This window comes from Astyanax mexicanus, chromosome 24, assembly GCF_023375975.1.
Source record: "Astyanax mexicanus isolate ESR-SI-001 chromosome 24, AstMex3_surface, whole genome shotgun sequence".
In the NCBI taxonomy this organism is placed as follows: Eukaryota; Metazoa; Chordata; class Actinopteri; order Characiformes; family Acestrorhamphidae; genus Astyanax; species Astyanax mexicanus.
Genome location: NC_064431.1, coordinates 8277806 through 8301326, shown reverse-complemented (window position 1 = coordinate 8301326; position 23521 = coordinate 8277806). Strand labels below are relative to the sequence as shown.

Genomic DNA, 23521 nt, shown 5'->3' with positions numbered 1-23521 from the left:
AAACTAACAGTTACATTTACTGAACTTTTTCAGAGCAAGCAGTTAAATCAATTTATCAAATGTTACAGTATAGCTCAAGTAGCTTCTGGTTTTCCAGTGATTGAGGTTTGTTTTCTTGGCCTTGGCATGGGCAGTGAGGCTAATGTATTTGATGTGAGGGTCCATAGCAGCATTATCACCCCCTTTATGGACCCCCATATCAAATATATCAAAGTGAGCTTTTAAAAGTACCAGCGTTTGGGAGGTTTGGTTTTGACATTAAGTGATATCCCATCATAACAGTGCACAATCTAAAATACAGCGTTTTGCACCAGTGAATCAGATGAGACGAGGGGCCTGGTGTCCTTCACTCCAGAGAAGTGGTTCAGCCCATCAAGAGAAGGCTCAGGTCAGCTACATGAAAATTAATCAATGCTTGATTCTCCTTCTCCTGGACATCAGAGCGTCCTGCACGTAAAGGACCCTGCAGGATTAAATCATTAACAGACGGGCTACTGGTTAATTAAAGCCTCTCCCAGGTGCTCACACACAAAGCCAGTGAAAGCCTGAGATGGAGATAGGCAATTAAAATTTCACAAGGATGTTTGGCATGGATGATTTAAAACAAAACCTAAAAACCTAAAAACAATAAGCCAACACACATAAAAAAAACTCTGTTAGCTGTACCTTGAAGGGTTTTTGCCACAGTGACAAGCGACTGTACTGATGAGGCTCTACTAACTTTAAAAAATCACTACAAATGAAAAGGCTATTAATGATGCAGCACATAATTACAAACATACATTAACAAACTGATAAAAAAGAACTAAAATTTAAAAATCAATGCCGAATGTCCAGTGAGTGTAGATGTGCATGTTTTTCATAATTTGTGACCCTGACCGACATAACGTAACATAAAATAAAAACAGCAACAATTAGCATTCATTGGCGGCTGCAGTCTCTGAGCACTAATGAGGGAGAGGGGACACTGTATAAATTATCCTGTCAGAATGAAGAGAACAGTAATAATGGCGGAAGCGCGGAGGCATACGCTTGCTAATCATCTGTCTTCGCATTTGTACCCATATAATCGCCTCCGTGTCTATCATCACCGCTGGCGATGTGCGCTCGAACGTTATCCACATAAAAAATGTAGCATAAACACAAACTGCTGGAACAGCGGGCAAATTACTGTCTGCTTAACATGCTGCACAGTTCCTATGGAAACCATTAACATCCCTAATGGGAGATGACAACACAAATATGAGTGTCTTCAATCATTCAAAATACACAAAACCAAACCTCACTACTATTACTATTCTAGTGTAGTGATATAAAACAGCAATACTGAAAAGTCAAAAGAATGTAATGTAATAACTTTACAATAAGGGTACAAATTAACAGTACTTACAACAGTAATAAATATTGTTAAATGTAAATTATGTTAAATGTAAAAGTAAATAATGTCTCAACTAAGTATTAGCTGACACTAATGAAGACATTATTAAAATGATTAAACCTTACTTGGGCTGTAACTAACAATATTTTTCAGTTAATCGATTAGTGTGAACACATAACCTACCATTATTAAACATATTATTTTTTACATAAAGAGTTAATCCAACAGTAACATAAATATTATTATCATTATTAAGTAACACTAGGTAATTTTTTGGATCAAACATTTTAATCAATTTTATGGATTAGTTGTTGCAGCCCTAAACACTAATGCATTTAATGTTTAATGAATTTGTAAATAAACGTAGACATTAATTTAAATGATTGTAATGATTAATAATGTCTCACCCAGTGTCACTTAATAATAATTAGTCAAGCCATTCTGTCTGTACTGTAAGTACTGTTATTTACCATACCCTTATTGTAAAGTATTACCCATTTATTAAGGGGTGAGGGGGTGAACACTTATTCATATTTAACACTGCTATTTTTTTTTATTAATAAATTAATAATGATTAATTACAAACTTTTGGACAGACTGTACATCAACTTCTTCAACAGATGACCAATGGTTTATTAATAGGGTGGCCAATATATAACTATAACTGTTTTAGCAATTTTGGAATATTCTAAGTACTTAAAAAGCACTAAATAACTGCACATTCTTTAAGAAACAGAACATACATATTAGTAGAATAAGACATTGTTATAGTAAAGTGGTCAAAATTACAATTACAATAAATATTATTTTGATAAAATCTGTCAAAACCGTGAGAATACTTTTTTGACAACTTGGTCAGAAAAATTGCAAAATCACAAAAAAGTAAATATTTTGGGTAATACCTTACATTAAGGGTCTGTACTGACACTACTTAAAACATTGTTAATAGTTACCATTGTTCTTAACTAATGTCACATTTCATTAATATTTACAACATTTGTAAGCATTAAAATATAGCAGTGTTTAATGTCTTAACTAATGTCAATTAATAATTATTTGAAACATTATTTATATAATCATTTAACAGTGTTTACTACTGTCATGAGTACTGTTAATTATGACCTTATTGGAAAGTGTTACCAGCTATCAGTTAAACAAACACTTTCAAAATCATGATTATTTCAGTAAATTGAAATAAAATTAATACAATCAGAATAAAACAAGTAAAGATTATAACAAAAGAAATCTTTCAAAATAAAAGTCAAAATCACAACAGAATGTCATTATTTTAATAAATTGGACAGAATCACAAAAAAAGAAAATAAATCATGATTATAGCCAAGTCCAGATTATCCTGCACTGTTTGTGGCCAAAATATCTCTGATATACAGTGATGGGATACATGTTATTTTTGGGTATTAAAATATATTGGAATGTATTGAAATGCATTTATCACAATTATGGCGCATTATATTTCCCACCCATACTGTCACAGATCAAAGAATCATTTTTCCTTCTGCTCCAGATATATTACTGGGCTGAGGCACGGTTTATGTCTGATGTTTATTTCAGTAGTTTTTCTGCAGAGCTAAATGCATTATAGAATGATAATCTGCAAAATAAACAAACTATTTTATTAATATACAGTGTACAACAGTGAGTATACCCCTCACATTTCTGCACATATTTCATTATTTCATCTTTCCATGGGACAACACTTTAAAGTAACTTAAAGTAGTCAGTGTACAGCCTGTATAGCAGTATAGATTTACATTATTATCGAGCACTTCTTCTGAAAACCTCTTCCACTTCTCCATGATGACATCACAGAGCTGGTGGATGTTTGACACCTTGCACTCCTTCCACCTTTCACTTGAGGATGCCCCACGGGTGCTCAGTCAATCACCTTCGGCTGTGTGTTGAGTTATTCTCTGAAAACAGTAAATCTATACAGCTATACAATCTGTATACTGACTACTATATGTTATATCCAAGTACATTTTTTGTAAAACATTTGAAACCTATACATTTGCTGATCAGCTTACAGAGTAAGACTCATCATTACTTGCCACTGTGTCCTCAATCTGGCAACCCCGCATGAGCTTCACGGGTGGATCAGACAACTGTAGACTGCTGTAACAATTTCACACACTTGCTCTTATTTAGTACTGATTGTTTCTTTAAGCCACAGATTATAACTGAAAAAATGTAGGGAAAAATGGAAAAGGATTACAAAAAATATTTTAAAAAGACTAAAATCAATTTAAAAGATTTCTTTGTGAAGCATCAAAACAAAACAGGCCAGGAAACAAAACTCAAACCGAGCCATGTCTGCAGATAGAACAGGTTTGAGGTAAAGGTCGAAAATGTGTTTGATTTTACCCAAGCATTCCTTTGAGCCTTTCTTCTTGCAGAAAGCATTTTCCAATGATGAATCACAACAGACTGAGCAATTTAATCCAAGACCAGGGTTAATCAGTGGCGGAAGAACTGGCTCATTCAGAAACAGGCAACATATCACATCAACAGGAAGAGAGAAACACACTGAGGAAGTGAGTATTGCGTTTAGTGGCAGATATAAACTACAGAGTTGCCACATGATAAAGTCTTTCACACAAACCACCATGTAGTCATCAGGCTGACAAAAGAGTAGTGTGTACACAACATGAAGAACACAACTATAAAACAATTATCCAGCATTTTCTTTCTAACCCAGTACAATTTGTCCAATAAATACACCAATACTGTTCAAACAAGCTGAGAGTTCCTGCTGCTAACTGTAATTTCATTTACAACATTTTGATATTTAGATATACAAAGTCCAGTCAGAATATTATGACAACCTCCTTGAATTTGCACTCAATCTTCATCTTTTCCAGCTCCTCTCATCACATAGGACACTTTATAGTTCTATTAATTACAGGCAGCATTGCAGTCCTGTATCTGTGTCTCGGCATATTTTATTATTATTATTCTCCTATTACCCTGTCCTTCAATTCTCAGGACCCCACAGGAGAGACCACCACAGAGCAGATATTATTATTTGCAGTGACACTGAATGACATGCTGGTGGTGTGTAAGGCTGCTTTTACACCTACCTTGTTTGTTCCTGACTTTTCAACTTTTCAGTTTAGGTCTGAACCAAAGTAGCAGGCATGAAAGAGGCTGTGAACCACGCTCCAGAACAAAGAACCAGAGTTCGCCCGACTAAGGGTGTTTTTACACCAGTATTGTTTGTCCAGTTAAAACGGACTCTGGTTTGTTTGTACCCTTGTTGCAGTTCCATTGAGCAGGTGTGAAGAGAGTAATCGCACTCGGGTGCAGATCAAAACAACCCGACTGAGACCTGCTAGAGGAGGTAGTCTTGGTCCGGTCTCAAACTCTGAACGGTTCGATGCGCTGAAAACTTGTTCCAGTCTCGATTTGACCCAGCTATCAAATATACTCCTTTTATTTGAGCTAAACTGCTGATAGGATGCCACTCTGTGTACTACGTGTACTTCTGCACTGCATGTCCCACTGAAAACACTGTTTGATAGAACAGAGTGCACCAGACAGCTCTGACCAATCAGAGAAAACAATGTGCTCGAGTGGTTTATTGGTGCATTTAGGTTTTAGTCTGTGTGAAACCAAACCAAACAGAGAAAAAAATTAACTCATCAACTGATTCGAATCATAGAAAGAAACTATAGGTGTGAAAATGCAGTGTTGAAAACACTTTTCTAGATTGTTCAGACTTTCAGACCAATTACAGGAAGTTGAGGGGGGGGGCATGTAACGCAATAGTAACGCAATAGTTACTTTTATAGTGGAGTAACTCAGTTAGTAACTCAGTTACTTTTGGAGGAGTAACTAGTAACTATAACTAACTACTTTTTTTAATTAACGTGCCCAACACTGTGAAGGACTAGAGGATGGTCAACACAAACTGTTTCAGAGCTTCTGTCTCTGACTGTCACTTTATCTACCCTGCTGTATCTGAGGTGTTAGTGGGTGTTGTTCTGCTTGGTACAAGTGGATCATACACCACCACCATGCTAATCAGAGCTGAAAATCAAAGACTCACCACCTAAATAGTAGCTGCCCTTTGGGGTCCTGCGTTATGAAGAACAGGGTGAACGTAGGATAATAGTAAAGTATGCAGAGAAACAGATACAGAACTACAGTCTGTCATTATAGAACTACAAATTGTCCAATATGCTCAGTGAAGCTGACAAAATTAACAAGAGGTGGATATAATATTCTGTCTAAAATGTGTTCACACACAGAAACACTGGGCTTGGTTACCAGATCTAGATCAGAGCTAATATTGGACTAAAAAGAATTTCAAATGGTGATACAGCACTCACTGGCATTGCAATGTAGTCCAGGACTGGGCTTAATCCATCTCTGGGAAACAAGCCCAGAATGTATTCAATTTACTTGATGCAAATTAATTCAATTCCACATTAATTTAATGTAATGCATTAGCATTTTTACTGTACTTTTCATTTGTTTTCCATTTTAAACTCTTTTCCTATATGGATGAGTGATCACTTTTTTAAACAATAGGATATGTAACCCAATTCAAATTATTTATACCGCTAGTCACAATCACTGTATAATGGGTAGTAATATTACATATTTACAGTACAGATGTGATACCCACACAACTTTATAAATGGAATGTCCATTTCCATCCATCTGGCACCCACTATCAGGCCTTAGTCAAGCTATCCCAATAAATGATGTGGCCTTGCCATGAGCACAATGGCCAGTGTTTAATGTCACTTATCATTTTTTACTGTCAGGTAGTGAAATAGTTTTGTATCAAGTCTCCTTTTTTATTTAATTTAAGTACAATATAGATTTGAAATACTATAGAGGTTATAGAGTGAACAGTATAACAAACAGCAAACACAGGGATAGCAGCTCAGAAAAGGATGCTTGCAGCCTTCAACACAGATAGACAGATAATTATGATATATATCTATAAGTTCACTTAAGGTAGCCTGGGGGAATTACTACACACTGACGCGTCAGAAATGGATTCAACTCAAAAAAAAAAAAAAAAAAAAAAAATGTATGTGTCCACAAGTGTTCACCTGACTGTTTGGAAATATCCAATTTTATGCAAAACGAACCTTAACTATATGTGAGTTCAAACAAATAGTGGGTTTACAGTGTATATGTTATTAATGTGGAAGTGAGCCACATATTTGAATCAAGTAAATGTAACACGTTATCTATTTTTAATTTTATATTTGGTAATAATTGCATTGTTAGAATCCAAACATATTGGAACAATACAAATCCAACTAGATACTAGAGCTCTGATTTGAATATTGTAAAATATATTACATTAATCTCATTGCTTATAAAATAAATTGTCTAAAAAGTACCTTTGATTCATATACTTAGAAAACCTAGACAATCTGGCACATTGAAATGAAATGATTCAATGACTATCCATATGAATACAGCAATCGACTTTTTAAGGCTCGAAAAAATAAACACAGAATTTCGCTGAAAACTTGTAAACCAACAAAAAAATATAACTTAATATGGTGCACTACTGCCCTCCAAACTGCACCTGCTAACATTTACCAGACCTCTAACCAACACAACATTCGCTCAGACAGAGGCTTATGAATGAATGAATGCAGTCTTCAGTATGTGCGAACCCCGGGTTTGTGGTCCTCTGCTTGGTTGAATGGTTTGGCCGAGCTGGACTGGTCCTGCTGGTCAATGGACTGGTAGGCGTCTCTGTTCCGAGTCACTGTGGGAAAGCCTGAGGAGATAAGGTCAGGGTAGATATTCATATCCACTCGTTCACACTTCATTCTGTCAGTAGTAGTAGATTAATAAGGATTTAATTGATAAAAATCAAGTTAAAACGTTATGACCATTGCAGATATGGCAAATATGGATCACCATGATTAACCTGTAACCAGAGTATGTCAATCTCTGAGATGTTTTACACTGTAATTCAATTCCTGCCACTTGTGAAGACCATACCAACACTGAGAAGGGCCAAATCGCAATGACTGAATGCCTGAGTCAGAACATTACAGAAACATGCTAATCGAACAGGGTGGTATTCTTCAGGACACTGTGAGGAGTATCTACCAAAGCTTGAGTTCTAAAAGCTCATTGCTGATTGACAGCAATAAAGGCTATCCTTTCTATCTGGTCCAAACCAACAGAAAGTCTATTGTGGCACAATCACATATCGCAACACACAGTGCATGAAAAAGGCAGTGTTCTGCCTGGATGTCAACTTAATTATGTTTATTAACGCAATTTATAGAAGCTTATTTATAGTATTTTCAAACCCATCTGGTAGTGTTCCTGATGATTCTTAGCCCAATACTCATGAGCAATGGCTTTTAGTCCACCAATATTCTTTGGTTTGCAAGCTGCAACCAGCTTCTTCAAATCCCTCCAAGGGTTTTCTATAGAGTTTAAGTTCCAGAATCTTTCACGTATTTTTTCTGAAACTAAGCCTAAGTGGATTTTGGGATATGCTTGTGTTAACTGCCCTGTTGGAATGTCCTGGCCACGGGTTTGGACATAAAGTATAGCTTCCTATACGCTACCGGTCCAAAGTTATAGAACACCCCCATTTGTTTCCCATTATTTTTTCCATTTAAGCTCTTTAGGTCCAGTTAATAACCAAAAATGGTACAAACTCCAGTGTACAAAATATTTGCAGTAAACTAAAAACTAAAAAATAATTTTAGTTTAAACAAAAAAAAAATCACATTCATAAAAAAAAAGGGGGATGATTTTTAGCAAACAATTTATTGGTTAACAGCTTACAGTTGAGAAGAAGAAATGGAATAAACTGAGCTTTGGAAATGGATTTTAATAAATATCAATTTACAAAGTCTTTGTAATAAAGAAGTATTGTTACTGCACTCTATACTGCAGCATTTACACACTTACACACATCACATTCACACTTTTATCATAATAACTAGAAAAAGACTAGAACACAGATAAATCTGTAACTATTAAAAGTCTTTTCTTTAGAGAAATTACAAATGAAGTCAGACAGCGGTGAGTACTGTTTCCTACACCTTAAAAAGACTCTAAACAGAAAGAGAACAGGAGAAAACTGGTACAAGAAGAGTCAGGTCTGGCTGACCCACATGGCAACAGCTTTAGTCTTTCGCTCAGCTTAACACTGGACTAAGTCTCAGTTTCAGCAGTGAAGAGAAGAATTAGAGATCTGACAGTTGAAGTGCAGTAATAAAGTGATGGCTCAGATGAGAAAATAAGAGAGAACAGCTTTTGTGGGTCATACAGAACTGCCATTGGACTACTAAATAGAAATAGACTACTACATGGGTGTTCTAAAACTTTTGACCGGTAGGGTATAGAACTTTATAAATTTGATGTAGTCTGTCAACACTGCTAAAACTTTTTCACATTCACATTCATGTCCAATAATTTAACGAGAAAGCAAGACTGTTTTAATTATTATCTTTTGGTTTTTTAGGTCAGAGCAACCAACGTATTTACATATATCAGTCAATTCAGATTAGAGCACTTCAGTTACACGTGTTCCGTTCAAACAGCTGAACATCTGAATTAGACTGAATTTCTGAATACAGACAACATGTACATATAACAGTCACAGTCTGTCGAGACAGAGGAACAGTAAACAGTAACTTGTCAACTTCAAACAATTTATTTAAAAGGATAAAAAAGGCTTAAAACTGGTCACATGGAAATTATAAATTATGATAAAGTGGTAAAATGGACCCTCAGGAAAAAAATAACAATACAAAAGAAAATGTAAGATATGCGTCTGTTAAATAAATACATAAATAAAGCAGTCTGATCTACTGCAATCTTAAAAAGAAACATTAAAATTACCCAAATAAATTACACATAAGACTAAAATCTACCCAAAAGAGCTCCTAATAAGACCTTACTTGTTTACTAACCTCAAGTTCTGATGCGTTTGACTGGTTTTAAATGGGATTAAAGTGAGTACAGAAATTCTCCTCACTAGGCTTCATGTCAATCAGACATTAAATGATCTTAAAGTCAAGTGAGAACAGCTTGAGTTTCTGTGCAAAAATATATACGGTAATTGTAAAAATGTGCAGAAGCATACACAAATAGTGTGTAATGAGTGGGCAAGGCAACTTGCCAAATGTCTTAGTGTGTAGAGTTGTAGAGGCTCCTAAAGGAGTCCTGTGATAATCCATCACTTCCATTATTGTCACACAGTTCCTGCAGTGTGGTAGGGGAGGATGTGAGTGTTGATAGCATGTCCATTAAGGCCCACACATTTTCAATCAGGGATACGTCTGGAGATTATTTTATTTGCAATGGAATAGTATATTTGTCTTCAAGGCTAGCTCTTGAGATGGCAGCAGTATACGGACGAGCATTGTCCTGTTTAAATAGCGAACAGAAGTCTGCATTCACAAAAGGTAGGGCCACTGGTTGCAGGGATGATTTTGGAAGGGCCATCAACACACCACCACTACAGCACAATCTGCATGAGGTGGAATATCACAGGACACCATTAGGAACTGCATGCTGAGAGGTCTGGTACAGTATATTGTATATGCATTGTTGCACATGCATTACAAACTATTACTGCATGTAAAGCTCAATAAATATTGCTCAGATCAGTCGAAATATTTAATCATTTATTATTCCTGGCAACCTTCATCTTCCTTTCAACAACTACTGTAATCAGACACTTCATTTTGGGTGCAATTTTTTAAAAGATTGTATCGTTTTTTTTGTAAGGGTGTATTTGCTGGCTGAATAACTGGATTACTGTGATTTCTACATTTTTAAAAAATCCTACACAATGTGTCAATACATATATTTTTATTATACATAGATATTTTTTAGAGTAAATAAAAAATAGTAAGAGATTCCAAATGTTTGGACCGTAGTTTTCAAGACTTATCTAAATCAGAATAAATATGTATGTACAAAAAACACACAAACACACATTTACTCACGCAAAAATATCCACATAAATCCATACACTAACAATTAATTCACAACAGAATAAAAATCAGCTGAACATTTACACTAAAACAGAAGATTTTATGAAGAATCAAGAGACAGCGTAAGTGTGTGTTCACAACACATATAAACAGCAGGTAAGAGGTGGCAGGGTGGGGGGCGGGGGTGAAGAATAAAGAAAGATACACAAACACAATAAACAGGGTGAATTTGGGTTGGAATATAAAAGTGTGGACAGAAGCGTAGGGAGTGATTTCAGTAACGACGACCAAACAGACTGCTGTCAGCACTGTCTGTAGTGCAGCGACTGTCCACTGACGTCTCCAAGTCTGACAAACAGCAGAGGGACAGACACACAGACAGGACAGAATGGTAGGTAGACAGACAGACAGACAGGACAGTAGAGAGAAGAAAATAATGTGAAACAAAGCAAAAAGTTAGGACCAGTAACAGACAACAGAACAGTGCAAGAAGACGATGACAAAACAACAAGGAATATAATGTAACATACAGTACCAGTCAAACGTTAGGAAACACCTTAATTCAGTGTTTTTCCATTATTTTAAAATGTTTTGCACTGTAGATTAATACCAAAGTCGTCCAAATTATGAAAAAAACATGAAATTATTTAGTAAACGAAAAATTGTTAAACAAACCAGAGTATGTTTTATATTTTAGATTATTCAAATTAGGCACATTTTGTTTAGATTTTGTTTGGATTTTCTCAGTCAGCTTTATAAGGTAGAGTCACCTGAATTGGCTTTCAATTAACAGCTGTGCTGAACTCAGTTCTCTACCCGAGTTATCTACCTGAATTTCTTGCACCTTAATGTGTTTGAGAGCATCAGTTGTAAAGTTGTGAAGAAGTAGAGTTGCAGGTATGCAGTGACTAAATTTATTTGAGTAATGTTCTAATACATATTATGACAAAAACTACTTAACTAAAAAAATAAATACTTTAGGAAATAAAGCTTTGAAAGTATCCTCAAGTCTAGTTTCAGAGAGCATCAAAAATATTATGATGCAGTGTGAATGACTATTAATTTACAATGTAAGGGAAAAATATAAAGAAGTAAAAACATTGATTGAGAAGGTGTGTCCAAACAACTGGTACTGTTCATTAACCTCACCAAGCTCCGCCCACCAATAATTACTCCATACCTAATGTTGCTAGAATCTCTAATAGAGAGGAGAATACCCACTTAAGAATCTTTTTCAGTTTGTTTGACCACCAATGAGCCACCAAAGGGGCAAAATTTATCTAAAATAAATGGGTTCATATGGAGCAACTGCACAAAATCATAGTTTGTAAATGCTTGATGATTTTATACTAAAACATTTACTCATTTTCTCAACACAGAACAATATCACGTGTTTCAGTAAAGAAAACATAATTTGTAAAGCTTTTAAACTTAAATCCAGCATCACCTCACCAACCAATCAGTACACAGCATCAGTAATTATAGCGTCTTTATCGGCTAAAACCTATTTGCTGTAAAAACATGTTAATATACAGGCAGGCTTCTGCTTTTTTATTTGAACAAAATAAATTATTATACTTTTCTAAATTAAAAGAATATCTTGACTTGTACTCTATTCACCCCCATTTATTGATGACTCCCTTGCTGGCTCCCTCTAGAGGTTTGCAGTAATTTTCTGATATAATAGGTGAGCTGTGGGAAGGCTCTCCGTAAAAAGGTTGGACAACATTTAAGCCAGTTTCATCATAATGTTTTTCATGGTCTTTGTGACTGCACTTAAGAATACTTTTAACAATCTTCAGATTGATTAACCTTCATTTCTCAAAGTATGAATTAGCTGTTCACTGTATACCATCTCCACCTCTTGACAACTGATGCTCAGTTGCTCTGATGCTCAGGAGGCAAGAAACTCAATAATTAACTCTTGACAAGTTCAGCACAGCTGTTAACTGAAAGCCATTCCAGGTGACTGGAACATATTCTGGCTTGTTTAACAATTTGTTTTCTAGATAATTCCATGTTTGGATGACTTTAGTATTAATCTACAATACAGAAATACTGAACTTAAGGTTTGTCCAAACTTCTAAATGGTACAACATGTTTGATTAGTGACAATAAAGAACAGCTAGTTTTCTGTTTAGCTATAGTTGTCACAGTCATCAGCTCACTATCAAGCCAAATCAACTGTGCTCATTAAGGGCCAATCCCATTTCATCCCCTGCCACTAAGCCCTAGCCCTATGTTTTAAGCATTCACACCTAGAGGTAGGGTCTACCAACTTTTGTTGGGGGTAGAATGAAGTATTAGGAAACTAAGCTTTACAATAATAATTGCATTAACTTGCAGAAGTATTCAAACCGCTTGAACTTTTTCACATTTTGTCACCTTACAACCATAAACTTAAATCAAAGTTTTGAGAATGTAAGTGATAGACCAACAGAATGAAGCACATAATTGTTTGAAACCCCTAAATAAAATCCAGATTAATCAATTGCAGTCAGTAGTCACTTAGTTAATTGAGTGCAGCTATGTGTAATTTAGTCACAGTATAAATACAGCTGTTCTGTGAAGGCCTCAGTGGTTTGTTAGAGAACACTAGTAAAACAAAACAAAAAAAAAAAAACAGCCTCATAAAGCGTTAGCTAACGAGCTGTATCTGCTTCTTTGGTGGTGCTGTTCTACACAGTGCTCCGAAGAACCTCTAGTGGTATGGCAGTATGAGAAAAATGCATTACACCCCTCCGGTATAATAGATGAACCGGTATACCACCCAACACTACAAGTGCGGTTTTCAGTTTGCCACAAGCCATATAGGGGGATACAGCAAACATGTGGAAGGAGGTGCTGTGGTCAGAGGAGACCAATGTTAAACTTTTCTATTCCCACTGTGAAACATGGTGGTGGCAGCATCATGCTGTAGAGATGCTTTTCTTCAGCAGAGACAGAAAAGAAGAGTTAATGGGAAGATGGATGGAGCTAATAAAGGACAGTCCTGGAAGAAAACCTGTTGGAGGCTGCAAGACACTTGAGACTGGGAAGGAGATTCACCTCCCAGCAAGATAATGACCCTAAACATACAGCCAGAGCTACAGTGGAATAGATTAGATCAAAGAATATTTAATGTGCTAGAATGGCTCACTCAAAGTCCTGACCTTATCCTGTTGAACATTTCTGGCAGGAGCTATTTTGCAAAGAAGTTACGCAAAGTTGCTGGAGACATGCACCAAAAGACTTGCAGCTGTAATTGCAGCAAAAGGTGGCTCTACTAAGTACTGACATATTGTATCTAAGTAATGATGCACATCACACTTTTGAGATTTTTATGTAATTAAAATTTTCATTCCACTTCACAATGATGTGCTACTTTGCAAAAATGTGTTGTTGTAAAGTGACAAAAAAAAACAGTTAAAGGGGTATGAACATTTTTGCAAGCCACTGTAGTTTCAATATATTTTGGTTCTTTTCGTCATAACCATTATAAACAAACACTAGCAGTAAGCCTTGGTAGTTAGCTAGCTATTTAAACCTTTTGTTCCACCTTAAAAAACGCAGCAGTTACATTCTGGCACCTGAAGTAGCTGCAATATAAGGTGAAATGGAATTCAACCCCTTACTCAGTTCCACGGGGAAGGGTGACACTTAAAAAACAAGGGAAAGGATTCAAATTTGAAATGAGACTGTGCTTAAATCTAAGTAAAAACAAGTGACAGCATTGAGTACTCACCTGCAACAGTGTCAACATGTACATTTGGGCTGATCAGATGGATGCATGGCAGCTGTACACTACTGTACATCAAGCTATTGTGCCAAAATGTAGGTTAGTGGATTAATAAGATAAGAAAAGATGCAGCTAATTTATAAGAAGCCTGTAACATAGTCAGATGACTGCCGTTTACAACGTAATTTACACACTTAGTTCCACAGCTTTCATATAAATGAGCTTCAGAGAGTTAACCCTGCACATAATCCATCTTCACCATGAAGACTAGTCCGCCCCAGAGCCAATTCTACAGGGATCTACACACACTCATTCATTTCCTCTATCTCTGAGGATCTGCCTGCTCTCTGCTGCACACTCCTCTGTTGCAGCACTTACTCCATCAGGCATTCGTCTTGTGACCGTCTCACTAATTCAGTTACCCCCTTCTTTGACTCAATCTGCCTGCCCTGTTTCAATTTCTCAGAGAAATACAGCGCTTCTGCTTTGCTTCGAACAACATTAAAAAGTATAAAAAACAAATCCAAACAAGGCTTATTCTGGGCTTATGATTTATTTATCAATCTTGCATTAACACCTTTTCAATAACTGCTGTAAAACTAACAGTGTAGACCACCATTTGAGGATGACTAGTAGGCCCGTTACAAATGTTTGTGAAGGATACATCACCAGAAACGGCTCAGATAAACAATTTTACTGTCATTTTATAACTGACCTTTTCACTACATTGAATGTGCGAAATCTGTTCAGAGCTCTGAGTGACCTACTGTATTTCAAAAAGAGCAAGTACTTAATGCGTTCTAGCAAATGACAGATTTATTTATAAATTAAAAACAAAGGACATTTGATATTTTGTTCAGCACAGGGTTTATTCATGTCTATGAATCTATGATGTTAGAAAACAGATTTTATTTGTATTGCCATAAATGAATAAAGGCAAATAAACAAATAAAACATTTTTATTTCTGTTAATGGATTAAATGCATCTGGGGATAAACAGATTAACAAAAAAAAGACAGATAAAAAAAAACAATATAATATTATTTCTGTTGGTGTAAATATTATTTAGGGATGCACTGAATATTCGCTAATGGAAAGCACTTTTTAGCCAAATTACTGAAAACTGAATCATTTTTCACTGAGGAATATAGTTTTTGATGATGCAATCAATCAATACACTTAGGATTAAGTGATTAAAATCAGATTTTTTGCCTCAATGTGACACATATCTGATTTGTTTCAGGCTGTGTGAACACATCAAATACAATCCTGAAAGTGAAATTTGAGTCACTTTCATATCTTGGTTCTAGATTGAATGTAAATACGAATTACCGTATTTTTCGGACTATAAGGCGCACCGTATTATAAGGCGCACGATGAGTGAACGGTCTATTTTTAGTGTTAGTCCATACACAAGGCGCACTGGATTATAAGGCGCACTAAATGAAACTTTATTTATATCAGTAACAATAACTCTGAGCAATAAATCCTTCACAATATCTGTGAAAAATAACAACATCTCTGAGCAATAAATCAACAAGCACAGCAAGTACGTATTACTCCGCGATGCTCCTGACAACGGTAGCCGCAACGCTCCGACAGACCATAATATTATGTTGAAGCACAGCAAGTACGTATTACTCCGCGAGGCTCCTGACAACGGTAGCCGCAACGCTCCGACAGACCATAATATTATGTTGAAGCACAGCAAGTACGTATTACTCCGCGACGCTCCTGACAACGGTAGCCGCAACGCTCCGACAGACCATAATATTATGTTGAAGCACAGCAAGTACGTATTACTCCGCGAGGCTCCTGACAACGGTAGCCGCAACGCTCCGACAGACCATAATATTATGTTGAAGCACAGCAAGTACCGCATTACTCCGCGAGGCTTCTGACTATAATAGCATGTTGTGCCGAATTCGGTGAATAAAACGGTTTTAAAACAGAGATAAAGATTGGATAAGTTTCATTTCTGGATGAAGTGATTTCCAGCGCTGTTTGGATATAACTGTGGATTACAGGAGACTGGATTGATGGATTCTCTTTAGTCTGGACGCGTTTTGAAGGTAGGACCTGTGGCTGAGCGCGGGTGTGTGTTCGGGGGGTGGCGGTGACCGGAGGTTACCCCAGGACAAAAGGAGAGCCTTTTATTACTGGAAACATGCGCTCTGACGCAGCTCTAATTCATGAAACATACATCCTACAGTAAAAGCAAAGTTCTGGAATCCGGAGAGCCAGACGGTTCGAATGGTGTATGACATGACCGCATTCGATGAAATATGGACGAACGATAAACGCAAATATGAGAGTTATGAATTATTAAAATCATAACCAAGGCATATTTCGCCCTAAATGTTTATTTTCTGAAAGGATATTCCGCTAAATAGGCTAAATAGGCTAAATAGCTCAAAAGCAGAGATTCTAAGCTTTAAAATGGTATATTGGATGTCTATATTGAACCTGTAACTGTTCATAACTATTCAGAAACACAGCCAGTTATGAAATATTAAATATTTCTGGCCCGCCGGTGGGCCAGCGCGTGTTAAGAGGTTAACTTTACTTAGAAGTGGGCGCTAAAAAGAAACAGTTTGTGCTATTACCCCAGAACGGGTGGAAAGGAAAGTTTACCGGCACCTTGTTCTGGCCACGGAGCTACAGTGGAAACTAGCTACCCTGAACCACAGCCGAGAGGCAGTACGGCAGTCAAAGGTAACCGCGCGCTAGCCCAAGAGGGGGATCTTTTTCTGGCGTGGGTGAGGAATTCTGCACAACAGAGCGCCGTGTACCACATAAAAATCGAGGTCAGTAAACACAAGCAAAATCCATACACAAGGCGCACTGCATTATAAGGCGCAATGACGATTTTTGGGAAAAAATAAGTATTTTAAGTGCGCCTTATAGCCCGAAAAATACGGTACAAGCGTGCGACATGAATGTGAACTGAAACTTTTTTTTTTATGTATCCAAATGTGTCCAAATATCTGAGAGAAAATCAGAACTGACTCATTTGCAATGTGAGTATCCATTTTTCTCCCCAATTTGGAAGGCCAATTACCCACCAACTCTTTTCTCTGATACCTCAACTAGCAGTCGCCTGTGCTGACCAACATCACAGTAGGAGTGATGGGGGTAGAGAGCGCCACCTACCCACCCAGACAGGGTACGGTCAATTGTTCTCTCTCAGACACTAGCTATTGAAGGAAAAGCTGCATGACCCAGGATTCAAACCTGCAGAACCACCCAGAGCCACTAGGTTATTTATTCTATGCAATGCTAAAAATAACATTTTATTAATCGACTTTAAGCCAAATGTTTTATTTGGTTCCATATGGATTTCAGCTAAAGATTTCAGTTAGTACATCCCTATTATCATTACTCAAATTTAGTTTAATAAACCAAAGAAACAGAAGCAATAAAGTGCATGCTCTTAGTGGGTAAGCAGTAAAGTAAAATAAAAATAAAATCAAATAATATCAAATAAAATAAACTCTATTTGGTCAAGCAAATGCCATTAAAGTGATCTTAAATAACTACTGTCATCACCACACCTATTACAAGCCACAGCGCTGGCACATGCATCTCAAAGCAGCCCAGAGCTCATCACTAGATCCCTTCAAGAAGAAGCACTTATCACGTCTCTGGAGATGCTTCACTTACCAAAGTTGATGTTGTAGTCTCCACCCCTCTCGCGGTACATCTGATAGACAAAGAAGCAGGACAGAGGCTTGAGGATGAGGCTGAGGATGGCCATGCCCATACTGAAGCGAATGAAGTCATTGGTTTCATGAAACGCAGGGTAGAAAATTCCAAAGTGGATGATGTCTGTCAGTATCGTCGCAGTCATGCCGATCAGGAACTGAGACGGAAATGGAGAAGAGAGAAAGTTCGTCAGATTTAGCGCACGGCTGAGGTGTGGTCACTGTGGTTTAACTAGTAGGTAGACCCCTCTCCCTCATGAAGACACTGAGATTAAAATACAAAGAGTGTGCAGATCTGTCCTTAAAGATAAATGTGCTACTTAGAAGAATCTAAAGCTAAAGTATGAAACATATCCTGGTTTGTTAAACACTTTTTGTTCACAAAATGATTCTGCATATGTTCCTATATAGCTTTAATGTTTTCAATACTAAATTTACAATAAAAAAAAATCATAAAAAAAATAACAGAATTCAGTGGCTTTTAAGATGGTGCCATGTTCGGACACAGCCTAAAAGGTAGGCACACCTTACCCATTACTTCCTTTGGTATTCAGATATTTCGATTTTCCTTTTCATTTCGTTTCCAAAATAAGTCCTGCAACTTTTAACTTTTAACCCTATATAATTCAACTACAGTATCTCATTGATTAGCTTTAGTTACCTACCATTACCACAGCATCTATTGAGTCCCTCTGAGCGATGGCCCACACACCCACAGCCAAAACGCTGAAATTTCCCCAGGCGTAGGAGTTTGGTGGCATGGCCATGCAACCCCTGTTATTGCAGATGAAATTATTACATAATTAGATGTCATGTTTTAGGGAAACGGAACCTGGCATTGCAGCACAAAGACATTGTGAAAGTACAAAAACAAACTGAAAACCATTTACACATTCTACAAGCCCACAGATGGAAACACAACATTTCACTTTTAATTTCATTTGTGCATTACTTCCCTTCAAATATATCAAATCAAAAATAATATTCTATGAGGTCAGTGCGAAACTTAATAACTTGAATAATGGCATTTGGAAGTCCCTTGTATCACTACTAGGGGTGACTGACTGTCGTCTGCAATGCAATCCAATCTAGATCATCACAGTAGTTTATCAGCAGTTGGGGTGGTGTATCACTCCACAGCAAAGGTGGGACTGTGCATTTGAGTGCATTGTACAGGCATGTCTATTAATCAGTGATCTCTCACCAAAAGGTATACTGCCCAAAAGTAACCTCTGAAAGCCTTTTTAAAAGGTCAGTGGGAGACACTCTTACATCCTCTTGTGGCTTAAGAGGCCCAGTTTCTAATTAGATCACACCTCTAAGCATTTACATGTGATAAATAATTGAATATCAAGTTTTGCAGGAATTCAGAGTCTGTTAATAAGGAGCTAAATTCATGTCTGAATGCTTTTAAACTAAGAGGTATTTCAGTCATGCGGAAATAATGCTCACTGGCGGATCTGAGACGCATTTGCTCAGAATCTTGGTGTGTGTTTTTGACTTTATCAGTTGTAGCTCTTCATCAGCAGTCAGCAGTTTCTAATATGCACTGTCCTTTGGATACTTTTGGCTGGAGAGCTACACTCAGTTAGTTTGATATGCACAATGAATCTATTCACCCCAGTCATTGGGAATCATCAGAGTTTAATGCCTCTAATAGGGGTGTATCAATCCAACCCAGTAGATCTGGATCAGAGAGTATCAAGAAATGTTTATTTTTTTGGGTTTTAAATGAAAAAAAAATGCTATTTATATGCTAATTATCAAGCAATATACAGTACCAGCCAAAAGTTTGGACACACCATAAATTCAGTAGTTTTTCATCATTTAAATTGTTAGATTCTTTAAAGTAGCATCTCTCGCTTAGATGACATTTTCGCACATCCTGGCTTGATTTTCTTAGTCAGATTCATGAGGTAGAGTCACCTGGAATTCAGGCATTCAGTTAACAGCTGTGCTGAACTCACCAAGCCTTAATTACTTGAATTTTAAGTTCTGAAGAGGTAGAGTTGGTATACAGTGAATAGGCATATTTGAGTAATGTTCTACTCGAAGGCAATAACTACTCAACTAAGTAAAAAATATATACTTTAAGAAATAAAGGTCAGTCATTCCAAAACATTCCACTTATTAGGACCACCCCAGGAAAGGAAGTGTAAGAGTTACCTCTGTTGTAAGTCCATCAAAATTACCAGCCTCTGAAACCGCAAGTTAACAGCACCCCAGATAAAAGCACTTATTTATTTATGTTGATATAATTCCCGTATTGATATATACAGTATAAAAGCCTGCATCCATGGTGTAAGTAACACAATAAACAATATTTATCACAAAAGTTTGACACTCACAAAATGCATCAACAGCGGCAGATTCTTAAAAAAACAGAATTCAACTATTTTATGCACAGCACAGTGATAGTTGCTGCACATTTACCAATTAAACAGGATTTTGAACACTCTCTATAATGAAATGTACAGTTGGGTCATAGTAATTTAAACACTAATTATATGCTCTACATGCTTAAAAAGATCTGACAAGTAAATTTATCATGATACATTTAAATAGTCATGTTGCTTAGCTTCACTTAGTTGTATAAAGTGTTTGAAAAAAACATTCCCAACACAATAAATGTTATATTACTTGTATACATATTTATTTGGAAGATTTCACTTTTCAGCACAAAATTAAAAATTGGTAAAAAAAAATTCTGTATTTTTTTTATATTGCATTGCAATGTAGTTGTTTCTCCCTGCTTTATTCACCTTGCGGCTCTATTTGTATTGCCTCATTTGATTAAAATCAGTGGGATTGACTATTTAGACAAGATCAGCCGTGAGGAAAGTGAAAGCCTTTTTCAATCCAGACATTTATCCCAAATAAAGCCCTGAAAATCCCAACCTCTCACAAACAGACGGAGCAGCTGGGGAAATTCCTCAGGTACGTGAGGAAAAACACCAAGGAGCCACTTTACTCACCAGATAGTCAGCAACCAGTGGACCAGCACGATGGCCTACAACACACACACACACACACACACACACACATGTATAATAAACACATTATATTATAAAATATACAGTACAATGGTAACCTACATATTAATAATAAACACACTATATTATAACACATACAGTGGAATGGTTAACCTATTCTATTGTGGTGAAATATAACAGTAATAAAATATTTTGAGTAAATCAAAACAGATCAAGCTTACAAAGAAAAATTCTACAACTTGCAAATCTAGGTCAATCAAGTTTCCATCAACATTTAATTTGTTAAAAATGTCTGGTCTGTTACTGTCCACTACAGCTTGCCAGGAAGGACAAAGGCATAAAATAATAAGTTATATTAATTTTAAAAAATACTTTCATTGAAAGTTAAACGTATAATAAAATACACTAATATGTGTTTTACAATATACTGTAAACAAGTAATGCAATAGCATCGTAAACCTAACGCTTTAACCTACTCACAATATCCAAAACCTTTAATTCACTTTTTCATATCTTTTCATTGTGAAGATATTTGGTGCTTTCAGAAATAGCAATACAAGCAAACACTGATTCACACTCACACACACACACACACACACACACACACACACACACACACACACACACACACACACACACAAATTCACTAATCCAGTTCAAAGACGTTCACGTGCAACCATAAAGCCTGTTACACATCTAGAACATCATAAAATAACACATTCTGCCTGTATAACATGATTAAATCAGATAAAACACAGCAGATAAAAGGATGGAGATAATGGTTCTAATAGAAACACCTGATGAGCAGAATCTGCTGATAGAATTAATAAACTAATAAAAGCTGACTCTTTAATGCTTCAGCCAGCAAATCTAAACACAGGCTAATGTTTACCTTGAGGTTTATGGCCGGGATTTCCATATTGTGAGCTGTGATTGTCCTCAGCACTTCAGATTGAGACTGGGGGAAAAGTTAGTGAAGTCCAGCACTGTGCTGCTGCTGCTGCTGCACTGCCGGACTCAGCCATGTGACTGCAGCATGACTCCACCACGTGACCCTGATTCCTTCCTAAATAAACGCCAGAGAGCACTGAGGTCTTATACAGCATCTCACAGCCTGCCTAATAACACATTCCACTGATCAAATCAGATAATATCTATCTATCTATCTATCTATCTATCTATCTATCTATCTATCTATCTATCTATCTATCTATCTATCTATCTGTCTGTCTGTCTGTCTGTCTGTCTGTCTGTCTGTCTGTCTGTCTGTCTGTCTGTCTGTCTATCTATCTATCTATCTATCTATCTATCTATCTATCTATTAGGGGTGGGCAATATTATATTGTATACAATTTATCGTAACACAGAAATATCATGATATTAAAAATCCATATCGTGATAATAGAGATGTTCTGTCTTAAAAGTAGTCCATTATTTACTGTGAAGATTTAGGTGTATGTATTATATAATTGTTTTAGTTTAGTTTAGTTTTTGTTTTCAGTTTATATGCATGAAAATATTCTGCAATATTTTTTGCTGCATTATATTATTTTAGGCTATATTATTTATTTTGCCACATTATGATTATACTGTTATACTATTATACTATATTCCTGAAGTTAATGAATTATTTTTTCTGTTTTCCTATATTGCCAAGTATATCGTTATCGAAAAAATACCCTGAAATATCGTACTGTTATTTTAGAGCCATATCGCCCACCCCTACTATCTATCTATCTGAGCGCAATGAAGTCTGTAAATAAAATAATATCTATAATAGAGTCTCTGTTATCCTTACCCATATTATCTGGGCGAGCATATTTCCCTACTTTGTGTCTGTTTCAATTTTATTGCTTTAAAAGTCTTATTCCATAATTTTTAAATTAACTTTAAAATGTCTAGTTGTGGTCTCTAGTATGAATGAATGCCATGTGTGCTGGTTTTTGTGCTCTGGTGATTCGGCATAACTGTGCTTTAGTCCCGTGGAGGAGTGGAGTGGGAGAAACGAGGATTTCTGCTTTTGCTCATTAATATTCATACATGCAAACATATCGTCTCTGATTGGCTAACAGCACTATGACTGCAGCGAGATGGACAACAGATAGAAACATTTTAAAATAAAGACATTTTTACACTAATGACAGTATTTGCAATGTCATATGTTACTTTACAACATGTGTAATGCCCTGCTAAGTCAAGTAAGCCACTGACTTAGACTCATAGTCTCTGTAAAACACAAAATCCACCAGAGATCATATGTAAACACATGGAGGTGGGTAATCCAGGTCCAGAAAGAAAAAAAATCAGCTGAGTTGCAGCAGAGCCGCCCAGGCATTCAGAACAAACTCCTGGGTGCACTTTTTACTTTTAACTAGTGTAAACACACACCTACCTATCTCAGTTGTACTGTGCTGGTGGTATTCTACAGACAAATTCTAACTGTTTGAATAACCTCTGAATTACTGGGGAAAAGCATATAACACTAATATATTATTTACACAAATAATACAGGAACAAACTGCTATGCTGTTTCTAGTCCTGTTAGCTCCATGATGGGCAAGGCCATGAATATTAATTCACAGATTAAGGTAGAGACTGTGCTTTTACTGCTCGACTCGTTTTTCTGAACATTTACTAGCTACTGCAGGCAATGGTTGAGGAACAGTTTCATGTGCAGCATCAATATACAACTCAGAGAGACCTACTGTATTTCACAAAGAACAAGAAAAAGTGGATTTTAGCGGAAAGGGACCTTTAAATTCTTA

General features: G+C 36.4%; 1 protein-coding gene across 3 annotated transcripts; it reads right to left on the bottom strand.

The window, feature by feature from the left end:
- Positions 1 to 2639: 2639 nt before the first annotated feature.
- On the bottom strand, positions 2640 to 21789 carry LOC103021412 (angiotensin II receptor-associated protein). Of its 3 annotated transcripts, XR_002651599.2 has the most exons (6): positions 21649 to 21786; positions 20739 to 20773; positions 18429 to 18537; positions 17723 to 17921; positions 6502 to 7148; positions 2640 to 6462 (listed from the first exon to the last, which is right to left on the bottom strand). XR_002651599.2 is itself a non-coding variant. In XM_007228501.4 (5 exons), exons 1-5 carry the CDS (start codon positions 21673 to 21675, stop codon positions 7027 to 7029), a joined length of 492 nt encoding a protein of 163 aa, XP_007228563.1. In that variant the 5' UTR covers positions 21676 to 21786; the 3' UTR covers positions 2640 to 7026. The 3 variants fall into 3 exon arrangements, 2 of the variants coding, with proteins under 2 accessions (XP_007228563.1, XP_007228564.1); XM_007228501.4 differs by having other exon boundaries at positions 2640 to 7148; XM_007228502.3 differs by lacking the exons at positions 2640 to 6462; positions 6502 to 7148 and adding an exon at positions 8151 to 10689 and having other exon boundaries at positions 21649 to 21789.
- Positions 21790 to 23521: the final 1732 nt, after the last annotated feature.